At 37.8% G+C, this 21,177-nt stretch overlaps 1 protein-coding gene across 1 annotated transcript in view; it reads left to right on the plus strand.

The window, feature by feature from the left end:
- FAM120B (family with sequence similarity 120 member B) overlaps positions 1-12,833 on the plus strand; it is a 55,692-nt gene extending 42,859 nt beyond the window's left edge. Inside the window, exons 7-11 of the mRNA XM_075707955.1 lie at positions 3,744-3,852; positions 5,154-5,267; positions 7,047-7,085; positions 9,017-9,095; positions 11,383-12,833. Of these exons, the coding sequence (XP_075564070.1) occupies positions 3,744-3,852; positions 5,154-5,267; positions 7,047-7,085; positions 9,017-9,078 (324 nt within the window). The 3' untranslated portion in view covers positions 9,079-9,095; positions 11,383-12,833. The remainder of the gene's footprint in view (positions 1-3,743; positions 3,853-5,153; positions 5,268-7,046; positions 7,086-9,016; positions 9,096-11,382) is intronic.
- Positions 12,834-21,177: the final 8,344 nt, after the last annotated feature.

A 21,177-nucleotide genomic window follows, 5' to 3' on the forward strand; every position in this document is an offset into this window, starting at 1 on the left:
AAGCTATAATTTTACGTTTATTTTTGTTTCCATTGCTCAGAAAATAATATAAGGAAGTGTCAAAATGGTTGTCAATTTAAAAAATGAAAATGCCTGTAATGGTTTTCTAGTACTAAGATATTAATGAGATCTTTTTCCTCTTAAGATTTTAGGCCACATATTAAGAATGTCTTTAAATAAGCATACTGGGTGTAATTTTTAAAGTGTTTAAGAGTGGTATTTTTAAAGGTATTAAGGAACCTAAAGTCTGCGATGAAGGTTTGATGAATTCAAAGAGGAACTGGGAATCAGAGGAAGGTGTATATCTAGGTACTTTTTTAGAATCTCACCAAGTACTTTCCTGTACCTCTAAGTACTTACTTAGTTCTCAGTCCCACTTTTCAGAAGCTGAGGATTTGTACAGTTTGCATGCTACATTACCAGAAAAACACTATGACTTAAAACATGTCTGGCCAGGCAAGGGCAGGGAGATAACAGCAGAGTCTTGCTGGGTATGGGCCATATCTGGTGCATTAGGGTGGCATCATGTCCAGGCTCAGAGGCAGGGTCTGCTAGACTGGGTGCAAGGCTGTATTAATGCACTAGTGAAACCTCAGACCAGACCTGGCTCGTGCTGTACCAGCACAGAATATGTGGAGAGATGCTTGGGTAGGTCTGTACTCGTCTGTGTAGGTAGCACTTAAGACCTTCGATTAATGTGTCTCTTTTCGATGTGGAACTGAAAATTCTGTATCTTTTAATTACTTTTGAAAATTTTACCTTTGAGATGTTTTTACCTGCTGTTACATATATTGCTTGAGGTTAAAATAAATAAAACTGATTACAAAGTTTTTTGTTTTGAATCATTTTAATCTCATGCATTCAGTACCAGGTGTTGTATAATTAGTTTTCTTTTCTAATTTTGTGTCCAATTACATACCATCCTGATCTGGAGTGATGAGTGGAACGTGTGTGGGTGGGTGGAATGTATGTGTTTTCAGCATGGAGGAGGAGGATAATCCTTTCCATATGGAATCAATCATATGATTAGGACTGTAGCCTCTATACAAATCCTGTGGTTCCCATTAATCGGTCCGTTGATTTCGGTAGATTTTGGATGGGCCACTGGTTCATCCAGTTTTTCATGTAGGACTTTTGCAGAACAATAGAGGGTCTAAAGAATAAAAGGGAAAATGTAAAACTGTACAGAGCTATGTGAAATTGATACTTCTCCATTTGGGTAGAATTCAGGTTAGTGAATAACTTTACAATATGTGTCTAAATCTGTACAAAATTTATATTGGCTGAGAGGTATTTTTAAATGTGTTAGGTTGTATGTTTTAGCTAACATTTGAAAATCTTGATGTGGTCAGGTTTAAAGTTGTATTTTAAGCTGTCTTAGGAGCAAGATGAAGGAAGATGCTTAGATCCCTAGAACAGAGTTGGAAATTTGCTTGATCAACTAAAATAATCTAGGTTAGGGTTTTTAAAAGCCTGATACTCCAGTTTAAACAAACCCCAGATAAACTGTTCTGTTGTGGGGAAAAATAGTCTAGCCCTTTGAATTTTTAGAGTAGTTTGAATATCTTTTTCCTTTTTAGGTATGATTTTATGGTACATATATGGCAAAGATACCTCCCAGACTAATAAAATAGCTTTCCAGCTTATCAGTCTGAGGCAAGAATCTGGTTTTGGGAGAATTGCCAAGAGATGCCAGTTTAGCTGGGGACACTGGCAAGGCAACAAGCCTATGTGATTGGTTTTTCCTATTATTATAAGTTCAACTTTAATAAATAAAACTGGTACTTAGTTCCTGGCAGAGCTTAATGTACTTCTGGAAGCCAAGATCTTTCAGCACTTGTTTGTTAACAATTACCCTTGAGCACCAGAAATCTAATCTGATGATAGTGACAGCATTGTATTCAGAAAAAAGTTATTCTACATGGGATGTTTTGTTATAGAAAAGATAAGTAATAGGAAAAAGTTACTCGTTTTGGTGTTTGGTGCTTGTCTTCTAACTCCTAAAGTCCCTTCTCTATGATCTGGAGAGTTACCTTACTTCATGGAGTTCAGGAAATCTCAGAATCAGTGTTGTTTTGATTATGATGGGCTTAATACAGTTAATAGCTTTATGAAAATTACAGTAGAAATGCAATCTTGGTTAAATATTTACAGGTATACCTGAAATTTTGAACATGTTAGGGATTGCTTCCCACAGATTCTTGTACCAAAAGAAGAAAATGTATATATTAAATGCAGTTGATATATTTGTGGGCAAGTTTTTATGTGGCTCAACTCTTTGTAGCCTAGCAGCTGTTAAAGATGAAAAATGGAAAGCTTCTGAGAAGAATCAAAAATAGAGCCATGTTGCTTTTAAAAAAAAAAACTAAGCTCATATTATGCTAGTTCTCTTTTTCATAATCATATTAGTTTGTTTGTCCACACAGAAAATTGGATATAATAGTCTCATGAAGCAGTGAGGCAATGATATTATCACTTTATTAGCCTTTTTATTGTGCTTCTCACTAATGAGTATGTTCATGATCAATTTTTTTAAATTAAAACCAAATTACCTAATGAGGTCAGCGTAAGTGATATGTTTTGTCCTTTTCTGCTCATGCCTTTCATCCAACCTTCATAAACACATTCTGAATTTATTCTCCCAAGAATACAATGAAAGGTTTTTCTTGGTAGCGTGTGTTCTTCACAGACTGTACTCAGTTTGTGAGGAAAAAAAAATCTGTGGGTTTTGCTTAAGGCTCTATAGAGAGGTTTGTTAACTCAAAAAAATGTACTAAGAAAGTTCGCAGGAAGGATCAGGGATTCAGACTCTACCTCTAATTTAAGAAACCTCTCTAGTTGCTGCGGTCTTGCCACCTATTGGATTTTTACCTTATCCTGTAATCCTCTGCTCTCCTTCCTGCTCCCCCTCCACCTTGGTGGTTACACAAAGGAATTGTCATCCTGTAAAACTCAGTTCAGTTTTATGAAAATCACAGATTATGCGATTGCTCTAAAATCTGTCTTTTCATAATTCTTTTCAATGTGGACTACTGCCTGCATGCCCAGTACAAATCAATAAAAAAGAAAAAGATTCTAAGACCTGACACTTCTTCAAAGCTCACTGAAATGAGTGAAAGTTAAGGATATATCATATGTCTTAGTATTGCGGCTTTAAATAGCTTCAGCTTGTCCTTTTGACAGTAGAACTTTTCATCACACCACAAGGTAAACATTTTTATTTAATTCTCCCTTTTCTCATTAGACTTGGTTATATTTTATCAGTCAGGAGTTGGGGCTAATGTATTACTATTGTGTTAAGTTTTATTTCTAATGTATGAGATGAAGATACTTTGATTTTCACTGGTGTGTTTTCCATGAGTTCATCAGTCCTTACCTGGAGGCTTTAACCATCTCTGCCTGAGGTATTGCTGATAGAAGTCTAGTTAAGTATATCTACAGGTACAAGGTAATAGAATAGGAATGCAAGTGTTGTACAGATGTGAGCAGAGAAGGAAAACGAACTAAAGAGAAAGGGGAAAACATTTGTTCTGCACCCCTACTCATCCCTCCAAGGATCCACTTTTAATATGAAATGTTGAACTTTGTTTCCTGAAAAAATGCGAACCAGATCTACCGCCTTCATGTATGCATGAGTGTGGCTAAGACAAGTCTTTTAGTTGTATATCTGATTGATTTGTGCTACACCTGAAGAGAGAAAAGCAGAACAGTGATTGATTTTCTTTTAACCCTATTGTCTGCAGGAATCTTTGTATACACCCTTCCAGAATCTGAAGTCTTTCATTTGCAAGGCTTGCATGGCAAAGAAAATAACAATACAGAGTAAACCAAGAAGGATTGGATTTATCACAGGTTGGCATTGTGTTAATTTTCTCAATAAAGTCAATGTATGGATGAGCTCAATTATCCTTCAACAACAGCAGCACTTACATAGGCAGCCCATCAAGCTAAGTAAATTATAAGGTCTTTCTCCAAGAAACCAAAGGAGAGATCTAAGAACATATTTCCTGGTTTTAGGAATTCATGTGAATTTGATTACCCAAGTTTGGATAGAATAGTATTTCCATCTAGCTACATAGTTAGTGAGATATATGCAGTAAATAAAATATCATTCACTGACAGAAACATCACTGCTATTTACTCCATGACTAAAGTTATTTTTATAGACGGAATTAGATGACTCGAGTTTTTTCTTCCTTTCCCTCAGTGGAGCTATTTTAACATTGATAGTTGAAGGTCTGAGTGAGGCATTGCAGAGAATACTCCTTATAGGACTGACTGATATAGTTCAAAATATAAGAAAGCTTTTGGGCAACCTGGTGAATGGCTGTTTTTTTCCTAAGACGTTGCACTCTTTTTCCCCAACTTTATGGATAGGTTTACTGAAAACATTTGTTTTCCCCACCTGATTGGCCTGACTTTCAGGGAAAAAAGCATCTAAACGGTTTTTAGCATCGTTCACAGATCAGCCTGAATGTTGAGGCTTTTGAGGCTTTGAAGTAATTCACACTGAATCTCAGTGTTTATACTGGTATTAGGTTTATTACCTGCTTAATAGATGATCAACTGTAATGTCTGTGAGGATAAAAATTACCCCTTCAAAATTCCTTGAGCAAATTACAACAGACAGGCTGATTTTCTGCTAGTTCAGTAGTTTGCAGTAGTTTGCATTATGTGACAGCAATACTTCTGATGTGGTGCTACACCATACTGGTGCTGGACATTCAAAACTAAGGGTATGTGTTCATGATTTATGATAACAGACCTTGTTAGCATCTGCTATTGCTTGAGAGCTCTACTTAACCATTTTAATTATGATTTGTGATTCCAATTTGGACAGACATTTCTGTTTTGTTTTAATGACTGCAGTCTCCAAATAAAATTTTGATCATAAAAAATAAAATTTTGATCATAAAATTTTGATCTGGTCTCTAAATACACTTGTTAACAGCTTGTAATCATAATGCGCATAGATGGAAATGAGGACAAGAACTGTGCTTATTAGGCTGACTTTAGTTTGGAAAAATTGTAATTGTGCATAAGTATTTTGGCATTAAGCTAAGAAATGTTGTTTCCCGAAAAAGAACATGCTGTCTCTCTTTTTCTTCATTTAATCTTATATACGGAGTTGCTTAGTAAATATTGTTTTTCAGGAACACAACAAAGAGAATTTAATCCCAGGTTCCAACAAACACACAGAAGTTCTTTTGTTCCTCCGTATCATAATCAGATGAGGGGGTTCCTGTGGAGAAATCCTCAACCACAAGGTAAAAAATGTATGTGTGTATTTGGAATTGTCTCTATCAACAATATAACAGCTCTGTGTCTATATGCAGTTTGCATTTGTATGTATGCAGTTACCCTGTGGCTACACCAGTCAGTAACAAAACTTGTATCAATTATAGCTGTGTACTAGCATTAGCAAAAACTAACTCTGCAATGTGAGGTAGAGTGTAGCATTATAATCTGGAGTCATGCTTTACTCACAGTGTTTTGGGAAGAAAGCTTTCATGTGGTATTTAAACTTTCCATGTGTGGTCTCGGCTGAACTGTGTTTAAAACTGTGATAGTTCTAAAACAAATTGTCATAGCTGCACAGAAATGTCTGTCTGAAGTCTTTAGCTGCAGGTCTTCATTCATACTTCAGCAAAACACTTAAGCATATGAATAAAGTTAAACACATTCTTAAGTGGTTTTCTAGATCAGGGTCTCAGCTTCCAGATCGTTGCCTGAGTAATACAAATGCAAGTTCTATCTTGTCTTTGCATTAACCTTAAGTCATTCACCAATCTCCATTCTTGAACAGAACAGACATTTCAATGAAGCATCACTGTGGATAACACTGTTGAGCTGACATAATTCAGTTTCCTGTAATAATTCCTCATTATTACAAGTTAAAGCATATACATGTAGATTAAAGAAAATAAGCAAAAGGAAGTGTCTAAGAAAGATCAATTATTTTATTAAGTCTGCAGAGCCTAAATTCATTCTGTTTCCAGGTGAGGTTTTCAAAGAAGACTGATGACGTGATTAGGGAGGATAAGCAATAAATAAATACAGTAAAGATTTAATGTGTTTCGGCTACCACAGTTGTGTGCTTGAGAGTGAGATACTATCATTTGACTCACAGATAAGATTGTTTGATTGTGTATGTAAAATGTAAAGCTAAAATATAGAGTATGTATGCTGACTGTGAGCAGAACCAAAACTGGTCATTGTTGCTGTGACCATCTCAAGAAGCCTGCTGTTCAGGCATCAGGCTTTGACCAGCTCCAGAGATCTTAGGAATAGATGTATTCCACAAAGTATGTTCCACAGTAGCTGTGCTGAACTGTAATGTGCTTCACTAGCAGTATTAAAACATCTTGGCTTCTACACTAGCTGTATTTACTATCCTCAGGACACTCTTAAAACATGATCCCATAAGTGCAGTTAAATTGCCTCTGTTATAAGTAAAATAGATCTATTGGAAAAATATATCTGTCCTTACAAAAGAGCCCTGCAATGTTTTAGAGCTCCTTTTAAATTGATCTGCCAAGATGACCCATTTTGACAAAGCTGCTTTTTCCTAAGTTTGCTGATATTAAAACAGGTATTTGGGTTGCTTCATTATGTAGCTGTTGTCTCTGCTATATGTGTGTGTCTCACCAAAGAGAGAGAAAAAAGAACAAAAAAGTAGCGATTTTGTGTTCCATGATAGCTTACATGGTAAAACTTCCTAGTAATATTACTGGTATCTATCTATTCCATCCTTTATATACCTTCCTGTGGTATACTGTTGTGGTTCCTGCTGTTGCATATTATATATAAATCAATGGATTAAATGCATTAAAAAGTAATGGAACAGTAACCATGGGACCCATATCTTCTGTGTCAGGAGTGTACCTAGTGATTAGGCAGCCTTTGCTCTTCCTTATCAGTTAATGTTTAAGAATTCTATGACAATGTCTCAACTTCAACAATGGAGGAAAGAGTGCCTCTTCACAGAAAGCATAAACCTAAAAAGCACTGGTATTTCTCTGAGATGATGGTTTGAATCCCCTCAGGCAGAACAAGAATTGAACTTAGGCATCCCTCATTTTATGGTGAGTACTAACCACTGATCTTTTATAATTAACATCTCATCCTCTAGCTGTATTTTGAGAGAAGGGAATTCAGCCATGGGTTTCTGGGGTTTTCGGGGGGTTGGGGATTTTTTTGTTTTGTTTTTATTTTATTTATTTATTTTAAGTCCTCTTCATAAATTTCTTGGCTGTGTATCACAAATGGAGAGTGCATCCATATAACTCAGAACGGGACATCTAAGCCTCACAGGGAGGTACATTTTCCCCTTAGTGTTTCTTGTTTGTTAATTTAGAAGACTTCCTATTTAGCATGCAGACTTTTGTGTATCCCACTCTGAGTATCTGTCCATTCTGATGCTTGTTAAAAAGATTGTATGTATCTAATTTAAAGATACCTCTTGCCTGAGGTAGCATAGGTATCTGTAATAAAGCATGACTTTACGGATTCTAGGTTCGTGGCTGAAACACCGCACCACATACCATATAGCCTATTGGTAGACAATACTTCATTAATTAGCAGTTAAGACCACTAATACTTTGTTTTGAATCACATTTCTACCTCATTCTACAAATAGCTAAAAATAAACTGAGCACTAAGAACTGTGGAAATCACTATTGAGTATCATCTGTCTTTGTCACTCTCTTCAGCAGTCCAACTGATAAACACTGAGATTGCTTGTCATAGCATACAAATTATCACCTAGATCTAAATCAACATACAAAAGATAGCAAAAAAAGAAAATGAAAAAGTAAGTCTAACCTTATCTATGCATTGTCTTATATACTTTTACAGCTATATTTTAAAATTTCAGTGATTTGGACAATGGTTCTCATACTAGTATTTCAAAACCTGTCTGAAAGTGAGCTGAAGATAAGGGAAGGAGATAGGGGAGAGAGTGTCTATGGGACTGGCTGTAACAGCTACATGAATGGTTGAAATCAAGGATACCCTAATACATTAGAAACAGTGAAAGGTGTTGGCAAGGATATAGAATTTCTGCCAGTGATAAGGTAAACATCAGAATTCTCTGTATGATGGACCCAGGGGAAGGATGAGGGCATATTGAGTAAGAGCTGTCAGAGCTAGAAGTCATGGATGATAATTTCAGCTACCAGTCACCTACCACCAGAATCATAAACAGTGAGATGGGGAAATAGTGAATCTTTTTGACAATTTCATACTTGCATTGAGAAGTTGCTGGATTTGGGGGTCAACTATATTCTGCCTAAGAAAATTATGTTCTCTCAAAAAAAAAAGTTTTGCTTTCTTTGTTTCCATCCACCTTTGCCTTGTTTTTCTTCCATCTCTCTATTGGGAAAGGAGAGAAAAAGGGAAATGGGCACCTTTTGTTTTTTAAAGAATTCAACTTAGAATATATGACTTTTGAAAAAGTTACTTGTTTTTCTTTAAAAACAAGGTCTTGGAGAAAAGCTTTTATGGAAAATTGAAAGCAGTTTTTCAGGGGAAAGGAAAGATAAGTGTCAAGGAAAGATATAGAAAAAATAGAATTGTTGGAGTTATGTCTCACTCAAACTCTTTTGTCCAAGACAGAAGGGAATTACCCAGAGTCCCATTTCTTCATGGAATGTAATTGCATCAAAAGGATACATTCACTTCAGTCTTAGCACACTGAAAACCTTTCCTGAATTCACACAGTCTTATCTACCAACCACAGTGTGTGACCTGTATGATTCACTATCCCAGCCCATTAATTGGACCAGATTTAAAAGTTACAGTGGGCCAGGAGCTTTAAGAAGAGCAATGCCGCCATGGAATTTATCCTCCAGCTTCTCAAAATACTAGCCATAGTTATACACCAACTGGAGAGGGACATGTTCTTTTTTCAAAATATGTATAAATGTAATTTTTCTTGCAGACTATCTGAATAAGCTTTTGTTTTCCTGCTTTAATGTTCATTAAAAATAGTTAATTCCTCTCCTACTTCCTCCAGGTAGAGGACGTGGATTGGGACATCCAGACTGGAGGAGAAGATTCCGCCTTCCTCCTCAGTAAAGAATACCTATGTACAGGTAGCAAACTGAGATGATGGGATAGTTACCATTGAGATAATTTTTGTCCGAGAGCCTCTTTCTATGAACTTTACAGAGTACTGAACCATGTGACTGCGGAGGAAATCACTCAAAGCTGAGGCTATTCAGCTTGTTAATCACGTGTCGTGTTAGGTCTAAGCTTGCTATGAGACCAGAGTCACTAAAACTTAAAGGTACCAGCTGAAGCACAGTAGCATCCCAGTACAGCTACATTGTTTTGTCCATTTGGCACTGGAAAGTCTGAAGTGTTTTAAAAACATCATTAGATATTCCTGACTAAGTTTTAAGACTTAAACTGTAACTTTTGCATATTTTCATTATAGTTGTGTATATCACAAGAGTTTATTCACCATGAATAATGTGGCATGTCCATGCTGAATTGTGGTTTGTGTCTTAACTGTGAATTATAGAATCATAGACACATAGAATCGTTTAGGTTGGAAAAGACCTTTAAGATCATCCAGTCCAACCATTAACCTAACGTTACCAAGTCCGCACTAAACCAATTAAGGGTAGAGTAGACATATCTTTATCTTAAGGGTTATACCATTGTTACTGAAACCTGTTGAAAAGTTTGAAACATGATATCACTGACGTAAACATCATCTGCCAGTGAAACAAAATGACCTTCCTGTAAAATGCAGCACTTTCTTACAAGAGCCAAAAAATGCTGTTACTTTTGGCACTTCCAGTTAAGCAACTTTTTCTGTCTATCTCAGCTGACTGTGCAGAGTGAAGCACATCACTGCTGAGGAGAGAAAGAATCTGTCACACTTTACTTCTGTAACAAATAATACTTACGAGAACTAAATATTTTTTCCTGTCCAAAATTCTAATTTAAACACTTATCTTCAGAATTATTTCTTAAAAATTGGTATATTTCACTTTTGGATTAAATTTGAGTGATGTATGTATTTCTTTAATTATAAAATTAATTAATTTTAGATAGAGTTAATACAAATAATACTAAAGAAATGTAAAACAGTAGAGCACATGCAATTTTTAACAGCACCGTAGGATCATATATTGGTAAATTGGTACCACAAAAGCCCTTCTTCAAGTCATTATTTGTGTTTTTTAAGAAAGCGTTTCAGAGATTACAACAACTTACTTATGTCTTCCATTCGCATACCCATTCAATTAAAAATAATCAGAGGTACTTTACTTAGTTACTGTCTTCAGGCAAAAAAAATTAGGCAGTTATGTAGAAATCCTGTTTAAAATAATGAAGTGTAAAAACTGTAGTAGAGGAAAAAAGTGTCAAAACTTATGTCGCTAGAACCATGTTTATCTCTTTACTGGTCTGGACCTCAACCTAATTGAAAATTGTCTCCATCTATTTAATCAACAATTTCATGCTTTCCTTAGGTTTCTAGCAATCTTTGAATTGGGTTGGCTCAAGTGGATGTTTATGGAACTGATGGGTTTTCATCAGTTTATGTGCTTTGGAATCACAGTATGTTTAGTTTTGTACTTCAACATTTTCAGTACATGAAGTTATATAATAACCTCTCTTCTTCTGATATGGGAGGTATATGATGAAAGAAAAATCAAAGCCTGATGTCATGTTCCTGCTCTCAAAACAGACTGAGCAGCAGAAAAAGAAGATATCCAAAGATAGAGGCAAAATGTTAAGAGCAAGTTTTGAAACCTGATAGAGTTTGCAGATTTTCATAAGAGCATGTTTAGTTATTGAGGATGATGACTATTCCAAACAGTGAAGTCAGTGGTGTTTCACATGGAGAAAATTTTGTATTTACATAGGGAACTGTGGCCTTAATGTTTATCAAATTGGAAAATCCACTCTTTCGGATTATTTTTCTTTTTTGTTTTGAATAATATTGATTAGTATCTTGTTAGTGTAGTTCTCATAATCATTGTTCTAGATTTTACTGATACAGAAACTGTATCTCAGTCTTAGGCTTGTTAATGTATTACTGCCAGGATTATTTATTTTTATAAGCATTTCAAAATTAAATTTATGTCTGAAAACTATCTCCTGACCCATACTAACAGAGAGTAGCAGATGCTATAAAACTTAATGCCTGCATTGAGACTTGCAGAACTTAAGGTTCAAAACATAAGTGCTGATCTGGATAATTGATACATAGATCACTAAACCCAGAATGCATCATTATGGTAGTTTAATCACCTGCATAATACAGATCACAAAATCTTACCCTGCCATAGGCAGTAACTTCTAAAATTGTTTCAGTGTTGATGTTCATGTGTCTTACTTGGCTCCTCACAATTCTTTGTCTTTTAGATCACCCAGGTGACCCTACTCATTGCTGGAAGTGGATGAAAGTTGATAAGAGAACAAGATACATTTTTATGAAATGCTGTATGCTGAAGATCATAAAATCTTCATCAGTATTTAAAAAATGGTGGTGGGAAGGCTCTAATCAGAAATTTATCATGCCTCATTTTCAGTTCCGTTTTATTTTGTATACTTTTTTTTTTTAGCCTGTAGCCTAGAGAAGTAAATTATGGAATGTTGTGAAACAATTATTGTATAATTTAGGTTCCAGATAGTATTGTTGGAGCACTTTACAAAAACGTTGTTGACACAGTTATGAAAAATGATCATTAAAAAATTATGTCTAAAAAGTAAGAGTCCAGTCCTATGCATTGAAGAAGGCTGGAAAAATTTAATTAATTTATCTGGTTCTGTCGTGAAAACTATTACGTCTCTTCTGTTAAACTTTTATGATATATGAGGCTGAAAGTGCCCAGTCTTGGACAACAAAGGGTACTTCTAAAGTGTTTACAATCATATCGTGGTTGAAAAATGTTACTTTTCTGTCATGTGGCTTTCTTCCATAGTTCCTCAGTCTCAGAGAATGAGAAAAGGGCAGCTAAAACATTCCAGAAAGTTATAAAATTAGTTTCTATGTACAAAACTGCTACAGCTTTATGTCCTATTATTTTGGGGCCTTTCAGAACTGAGTCAAATGCATAGTCCTCTTCTGGAATACCTAGAATTCTCCTCCATATGTAGTGAGTCATTTATGAAACATTTAAGGTTTATGCCAGACCTTACATCTGTCTTTAGCCTCGAAGTAAAGGTGTCAGTGTGAGCCTCTGGCCAGTATAATTTTGGAGGAAATTCTAAATCAAGAGGAAACTAACATACATTTTGAATGCGTTCATTTTTTTTTTCTAAGTGGCAGTTGTTTGAAGCACACAGGGTAACATTTTTTCACTGTTGATATCATTGGTGTATCTTTTGCCGGTATTAGTGGCACCATGATTTCACTCCATACTGATAAGGTAGTCCCAAGAGTCCAGGTAAATGGACAGAGTACAGGCAGGGCAGTCAGGGATCTCCTGTCTTAATTTTCACTGGTCTATTACTCATCAAACAGACTTTATTACTACTTTGGAGTTATGTGTATTTTTAGAATAGTACATAAGTACACTTGAAATTCAATGTCTTTAGAAGTGTTTAGCATGAGGAAAAAGCATTATTTTTATATTCCAAAGAGAAAATTTAGCTCTAATTTTGAAATCTATTTTCAGAAGAAGTACTATAGCTATTGTACAACTTGCACTTGTCTTTATGGTACAATGATTACCGATTTAAGCTCTTGTTGGTTTTAGTCCATTATTGTTCAGTTAATGCTGTTTCTTAGGCCTTGTGCAGGTAACTCCTGTGAGTCAACTGTCAGTGGAACTTAGTTCCTGCTTAATATACATGTTATGTCAAAATGAGTAGTATTGTCAGACATTATAACTCAATACTATAATTTCCTTGCATGCATTTTTCTGTTTGTAACCCAATAAATATATTCTTTCATACTCTGCATATAGCAACAGCCCAGCTTAGCAAATAAATTGGCAGCAATACAGGATTTCTAGTTTTATTAAAAGTTTGAACAGACACAATTTTTACACAACACAGTCTGATTTATGTTCCAGGGGTCCTGTCATGATAGGGGCATTCCTGCTTCCTTTTTCTATTGATTTGTCACTGGCTGTAATTGTACTACCACTTTTTTCTCCCCGCCCAACCCTTTTGGAATAATGTGGTCTGAGTTTTATGGAAAGTTCTCTAGTTTCAGGAATCTCATCATGTATAATAGTGTATTTGAAAAATATGTAACTGTGTGCCAGAATTTGTTGGTAATTCCCCCTTCAAGCTTTGATATGAGAAAAGATTTCTGTTGGCCTCTGTAAACAAAGTTAAATACAGTTAGAGTGGGAGTTTTGCTGTGTTAGTTGTGGTATGTTATGAATTGTTGGTAATAATTAGCCTGACTAGTGAAGAATTATTAGCTTCTCTGTGAGGCTTTTTTTCCCTCCTAATGTTAGACCGTAAGCAGAAGCTGCTTATTATTATTTCCAAGCCAAAAGATTTTTTTCCCACCAGGAATCGTAGACTGAAAGCAGCAGCATGAAGTTGAAACATAGAGGTGCTACTTCCCTGTGTCACTGAACTTGAAGTTGGTCAGAGTACCATAAAGCTTATGGACTGTAGAAGGAAATCATATACAAGAACATGACCTTAAAGATTCCAGTCTAATAGGGTTTCCTTAATATGTGGATTACAGGGTTACTTTGAATGGAAACATGAAAAACAGACATGTGGATTTCAAGTGAAGGAACCTATGTTTGTGAAGAAAAGCATTCTTATTTCTTGTTTGGCTATATTGCTTACTGTCTTCTCTAGCCTGTGCACTGGGTAGCTGCCATTCATCAAATGTTCACTGAAATTGTGGATTGATTTATTAGTTTTATTTATTCTCCTCCTGGAAGGGGATTCAGAGAACGCTCATTAACATCAATAACTTAGTCAACAGTGACTCAACAGAAATCATGACATGGTCATTGTGAGAGAAAGAGTGACCGACAGGAGGACATTTGTCAGCTTTCCTCTTTTTATCTATTACATATCCTTCATCTTACATTACTTTGCTCATTTGTGACACCATCACACTGGGAATCTGAATCTAGACTGCAGAAAACACTGAAACACTGAGTTAATCTTAAGATGCTGTGGCACTGTAAGTATCAAAACATATAGATTATGCCTGTTTTATAAAACAGGAAACTACCGTTTTAATTGCTTTGCTAACCCTAGCAAGTGCTGCGCTGAGGTGGAGGGGAACAGCAGTGCTAAAGCTCTACAGATCTTTTTGTGCCTTGCTGTCTGGGCAAAGTTATAAGGATAATCAAATACATGGTATTATTTTACAAACATGGTCTTTAATTAAATGTTGGGGAAGAAGATCGAAAGATTACATGTTCACATTTAAACATTGACTCCCTCTTGTCAGCTAAGCTGGGAGGCAGGCTAGTATACGCTGTTTCCCTAGGAAGGTTGATGGGAGATTCCACTGTGATACAGAGCCTGCTTCTTAGAGGGAATCTTTTGGTGATATAGAAGCATGGTCAGCTCAGTAAATAAGCAGAAACCTTGGCTTGTTTGTGCCACACAGGCATATCATGCTTGAGAGTGTAGGGATACCATGATGTTTTTTGTGAGTCTGGTGAGGCTGCCCTCTTCAGTATGTTTTGATGACCTGGTAAGGTTGCTCCTGAATGTAGGTCATTCAGACTTGCTGAGGTTGCTCAGGGCAGGGCTCAGTGATGGTGAGTATACAAGCTCCAGTGTTTCCTAGGGTCCCAGGTGCAGAGGTGCCTGACAGCCATATGGCTGTCTGCACCCTGAATGCTCTACTGGGCTCTCCTCCTGGCCCCCAAGGGGTTTGGCTGCCTGCAGCTGGGTGACCTTGGATCCAGCTGGTGTGTGAGAAAGACCTGTGTGGGAGTGGTGAAAAGCCTCATGGGAGGCCTCTGCCCCTTGGCTCAAGAGCTGCATTTAAGCCCAGATCCTTGCCTAACCTACTTTGCAGGTATGCCTGTGTCCCGTCTGGCACCTTGCTGATTCTCCCCTTGCCTTGCTGATTTGACTTCCTGGTTTGACTTGAGACATCCCTCATCACCATAGATGTGTCCAGTGATCACAGGACTGTTGTGTGAACCTGGTTACCATTATCAGACCTGCTATGCTCTTGTTCAGGTAGTGTGGGACTGCACCCTCACCAGTGAGGTCACTGTCCTACCTGTGTTGCCGCTCAGCTGCTGGCCTGCCTTCATCCCTTGTGGAGCAGCCCACCCCTGCTGCCCCATGACAGTGGTCTTTAAGGCCCTAACAGCATAGGTGGTTAGAAAGTCCTAGGTGGGACATTAGGTGTTAAGTTTAACCTACAGTGTCTTGGCTAGGATTTTTTACCTAGAAGTATGTAGTTCTCTTAGGGCTCTGTAGTTGAGACAACACATGATGAGTTGAAGAGTTGTCTGTAAAAGACAAAGAGGCAGCTGGCACGGTATTCTGTCTGAGACTCACCAGCCTAAATGTGTTATTTAATCCTACTACAAAATTAAGGACTAATGTTTGGGTTTGCATGTGCCAACTGGGAAAATATATCTTTATTGTATTAAAAAACCGTGACCCTACAGTCTTGAATATTTGTTTGTTCAGGTAAGGAATCAAAACCAAGTCCTGGCCCTGATCTTGTGTTGAGTGCTGCTCATTGCACCGATGGGACTTATGGTAGTGCACAACTGAGAACTTTCTAACACGCGTGAAATCAGAGTGCAGGTGTGACTTCAGCTGTAGTAGTTTCAAGTTCTGTCTACCATATCTCTATATACTACAAATAGGGGGGTAGACATTTAATTGGGGCCAAAGAACCACTCTGAGGGCAGAACTTCAGTCACACAGAGTGTTGCATTCTGCACTGGGTGTTCATATTTGATATCAAAATTGTGTTTCATCAGTAAGCATCACCAAAAGACTCTCCTCTCCTCATTGATTATATTTGCAACTACTGCTCACCAGTCCTTCAGAGAGAAAGGACTTGATTTGCTAATCTAATACAGTCACAGACCTGAAAATTACATGGTCTAGGGAAGTAAGAAAGAGCCACAGAATATGAGGGATGCATACAACATTTAATATTTTATCTTTGTGTTGTTTTTTTTTTTATTCTCCCAGTTAGTCATTGCTGAATTGCTTGTTGAATGGTCTATTACTAGTAGTGGTCACGTAGATAAAAAGGGATATATTCAATGTTAATATATTTAATCTAGGCATGAATTTTGCTATGAAATACATTGATATTTCAAATGTGTTAATCTTCTCTTTTTCATGCCAGAAGACACAAGAAATACGAGGCACAGAAACCAAGCGTGGATATAAGCCCTCTGAAAATGCTTGGTAACTGAAGGCTTTTTAATAGAAAATGGTGGCCCCTGTCTCAAAAATTAGGTAGCCAAATATGCAGCTGGCCTTTGGACTCTTATTAAAGAGCAAAACTACTGTAACAGATGTTCTGCTCTCAGATGTGATTCCTAAATATGCTGTAGGTAGCTCAAAAAGTAATTGTTCAGTGAAAGCAATCATAATTTTTAGAAAAGTGATGAGAAACTTGCATGTCATTTATCATATTTGGAAAATTTAAGTCAAGGTAACCATTCAGGAGTTAGCGTTATCAGATCCAGCTTTATTTTAGTCAGGGGTTTGTTTGTTAATAGCAGAGGCTCATCAGGTTCTGTGTTTACTTTCTGAGAATACTTTAATTTTCATTTGTGGTGATGATGCAGCTCATCTAAAAGGATGTAAGTGTATAATGTGCTGCCTTTTGACAGTCATCTTTGCCCTCCAGTTCAGTTACCCATCAGATCCTTTAGTCCTTTTGATCTGCTGCAGGGTTTTCAATTTGAGTAAATTTATCCAGGTTGGAAGCATGCTGGTGATGAAGCTAGACCTTTTGTTATGTAATACACATCTGAAAGATCGCCACATTTAAATATGGTGATAGGGCTGACTCAGAATCTTAACCATCTTTGGGCAAATTGCAATACTTCTCTTTTTAACAAAGCCTTCATTTTGTAGGTGTGATTTAATTTCTACTCTGCCTTCCCTATGCAGAGGAGAGACTCCACAGAGAAGCAAACAGGAGAGGTTCAAAAAAATCCACTAGCAACATTGCATTTCCAAATAAAAGAGGAAGAGCAGCTATACAGTTGATGCACAGCAGCACAGAGCATTAAGAAGGTGGCTAGAGTATCTAGATTAAAAGTTCTACATTTTAAAAACAGTTCAGAAACCTAGGGCCTACTGTACTTCCATCATGGTGGCAATACACTTAATGCAGTTATATATATATTTTTAATTGACTATCTGCATATCTAGGTTCATTTGGCAACTGTGTGTGATGCCTCTGCAAGTCTAGACAGGGATTGTGGTTTGTGCTTTACATAAAGGTTACATTTTGAATTATTTCCTTAAGTGGTCGAACAAAAGAAGTAATTAATAACTTGCAAATTCATCCTCCTTTTATTTTGAGGAGGGAATTCTTTTACTTCTTTGCATTACTGATTACTATATTAATTCTTGGCAACAAATAGTGCTGTAAGAAATTTTTGCTTCAAGCAAGTTAAAAAATAGCATCAAATAAAAAAATACTAAGCGCTAATAAGAGCCAGTTTGTGTGTCCTAACACTTACTTGTTGGGAATAGGAAAGAAATCCCAAATTTGTCCTTGTTCATATGTTTACACTAGCGTGTTATTGCTTAACCAATCTACCGTCCTTCTCCCTGATAAACACCCCCATCTGTCTGTAGAGAGAGCCCAACCTAGCAAGGCTGACAGCTTGTTGGTTTAGAAATTAGGAAGGGGAGGGGGGGAGCTTCTCTTGTGTTGCTTGTGCTCCAGGAGTACAGTGATTCAGGGGGTTGTTAACTGCCTTGGGTATTGCTCACTGGGGGCTACAGCTGGTGCTGACCTGCAGCACTTAGATTTTGAGAGGATGAGTGTTGAGCCTGCTGGAGGATAAGATGCATTTGCCTTTCCTTGTGCTGGATATGATCTATCCTTCGAGAGGGAAGAATTTCAACCCCAAAACGGTTGTACTTCTAGGTATGTGAGGGTAGCATATGTGACGTTTCTATAAGAGACTCTAGCATTTTTCTCCCATACAAAAAGTTTCCTCACTCGTTTTGTGACTTCAGTTAAATCTCTGAAGGGCCAGAGGGAGGGTTTTTTTCCCCTGAATTCTGTTGGTTTTAAATGGGCCCCATCAGAAAAGGAGATAAATCATATTAAAGGTAACTTTACAGAAGAAGATTAAGAGGGTATGAGGCCAGAATTGCTTGAAAAAGAGAAATTAAGGCCTATGTTTTGTCTTAGATGGCTTTTGCAACTGGCTTCAGATTAACTGCACCCTTTTAGATGTGTTAGGCTGACTCTGCTGGGAAATTAGCCCAGGCCTTCTGACTTCTGGTAGCTTTCTTGACTGCTGGACTACAAACTCACATGACAGATTGCATCCAGCACAGTAGGCTGCAGAAAGTAGTTAATGGAAAATAGGCTGCTTTGATGTTCACTTCTGGTGGGCTGATCCTCTGGTTTAAAGGCTAAACATCTATTGTCCTCAGTAGGAGTTTTCTTTACAAAAAACTTTCACAAAATCTGTAATTTCCCATTTTGTTTTCTGAGTCTGTGGTTTGCTCTATTTCTACATTCAGTAGCCAGCAAATATTTTCAAGAGCGATTTGTAATTTTCAAGTCTCTAACTTCAGATGCCACAGACAGGACCTTATTTCTCAGAAATTGCGAAGCATCTGTCCTCTTCTGCTAAAGCAGATATCTCTAAAGCATTTCTATTAGAGCACCAGAAATGAAGGCACCTAAACACACTGCCTACTTTCCTGAAAAATGGGGCTAAGCACTGCAGAGATGCACCTTAGAAAACAGGCTCAGCTAGAATTAAAATGGGGGGGAGGGTGAGGAAAGTGAGAGCAAATACAGTAACAGCCTATGATTAGAAATCTTAACAATGACAGTGAGTTCTGTTTAATTTCTAACTGCTTAAAAGCAGGCCTGGGGAAATGCTCTGCTTAGAAATGTCATGGAAAAGTGCAGCTGGTCCATGGGCTTTATCTTGAAAAGCAAAGGATCTTTCCCATTTTGCAGTAACACTGCTATTTACTGGGCCATACCACTAGCAATTTGCAACAATGGGAGGGAAAAAAGCTGCCATTTGACCTAGAATGCAATTTTCAACTAATTAATAAAGTGACCATTAGTGCCCGAGGGGATAATAACAGGAATAAGAACAAATTACTATGGGGTGGAAAGGAGGCTTGGGCATTGTATTGCAAATTTCTTATGGCACTATTATTCTTTTTTTTTCTCACTAATACTTTTAAAGTGCCCCCACTCAACACTTGCTCCTTGTAGGACCCTTGCAAACCACATAAGAATTAGCCCTTCAAAGATCAATCAGGATCTAATTGTTGTTAACAAAGTGCCACCTGGAGAGAAATGTTACAATATACCTTCATTACAAAGCATTCAATCTCTCTCACACTCACAAGTCCTGGCTACAGTACAGACAAAAAGAAGCGGTTGCTAGCATTAAGATCAGGCACCTGCAATTGCTTGTAAAACACTGCCAATCCCTGCACAAATATGCTCCTAACATTGCATGAGCCTTGTTAGAACTCTGTTTATGCTTCCTCAGAGCAAATTTTGCTCTGGTCTCTCTATTTGCAATGCTTTAACACATCACTGAGGCTCTCATATTGCTGGGGACATTAGGCGAAGCAACTACACCATTTTCTCTTTCATAGGCTCCAGGATCTGCTGTCAGTAAGGATTCTTCTGTATTTTATGGGCCTTGCTCTCCATGTCCCAAAGGCAAAAGTTCAGGAAACCCCCAGTGAACTGACTTTTAATGCCCTAGTTTTGTTTCTCTGCCCTGTGAGAGATTTTACTTGTAGATATAGCACATCTGCTGTAGGTCCTGACTGTGCTAGTACTTCGCAGCTTCGATGGTTAAAATTCAAGATCCATGTTGCCCAGTGTCTGCCACTTAATTCTTCGACACCTTTGTGCTTACATGTCCACAGAAGTTGAAGTCAACTGATACTACCATGGTCTGTCCTGGACTGCTTTATAGCAAATTGAAAACTACTGTCCACAGACTTGCTTTGCTCATGCCTTGTTTACAAAGTCAGGGAGTTGGCTTGACTGAAAGCTAACCTGCTCAAGAAACTAAAAATAAATGGTAGTTTTTGATCAGTTACTTGATCCGTCTGCTGTGGCTGCACAAAAGCTAGTGCCAGCACTAAAAAGGGGTAGAAACTGGTAGCTGGGAGCAGGTGAGGGAACACAGGACCTTCCCTTTAGTGGAAGGGCTTGCTCCACATTAAGGTGAACCCAGCCTCTCTTCCCAAAAGCATTTTGTAAAACAACTTTTTTGTTTTTTTTTTAAGCAGTGGGAGATACAGAATCATAGAACAGCCCAGGTTGGAAAGGGCCTCAAAAGATCATCTGGTGCAATCTTTCATGGGAAAGGGAGCCTAGATGAGATTATTTAGCACCCTGTCCAATCACACCTTGAAAACCTCCAGTGATGAGGACCCTACCGCATCCCTGGGGAGGTTGTTCCAGTGAATGATTATTCTCACTGTAAAAAATTTCTTTCTTATATCGAGATGAAACCTCTCCTGGTGCAACTTGTAGTCATTGCCCCTTGTCTTCTCCATGCAATTCCTTGTGAAGAGAGAGCTTCCATCCTCTGTGTAGCTGCCCTTTAAGTATTGGAATACTGTGATGAGCTCCCCCCTGAGCCTTACCTTCTCCAGGGAGAAAAGACCTAACTCCTTCCATCTTTCCTCATAGATCAGGTTCTCCAGCCCTTTGATGATCTTCATGGCCTCCTTTGGACCCTCTCCAGTCTGTCAGTGTCTTTCTTGACTTATGGGGACCTGAACTGGACACAGTACTCCAGGTGTGGCCTGACAAGTGCTGAGTAGAGTGGGGTGATCATGCCTCTATCTCTGCTAGCAATGCACCTGTGGATGCAGCCCAGGATCCGATTTGCCTTTGTTGCTGTAGTGGCATACTACTGACTGCTGTTCAGTTTGTTGTCCACCAGGACCCCAGGTCCCTTTCAGCAAGGCTGCTCACCGGCCACCCAGATCCTGGCCTGTACTGAGCACTTTGGTTATGTTGTTCCAGGTGCAGGACTTCACTCCTGTCTT

This window comes from Pelecanus crispus, chromosome 3, assembly GCF_030463565.1.
Source record: "Pelecanus crispus isolate bPelCri1 chromosome 3, bPelCri1.pri, whole genome shotgun sequence".
Lineage (NCBI taxonomy): Eukaryota > Metazoa > Chordata > Aves > Pelecaniformes > Pelecanidae > Pelecanus > Pelecanus crispus.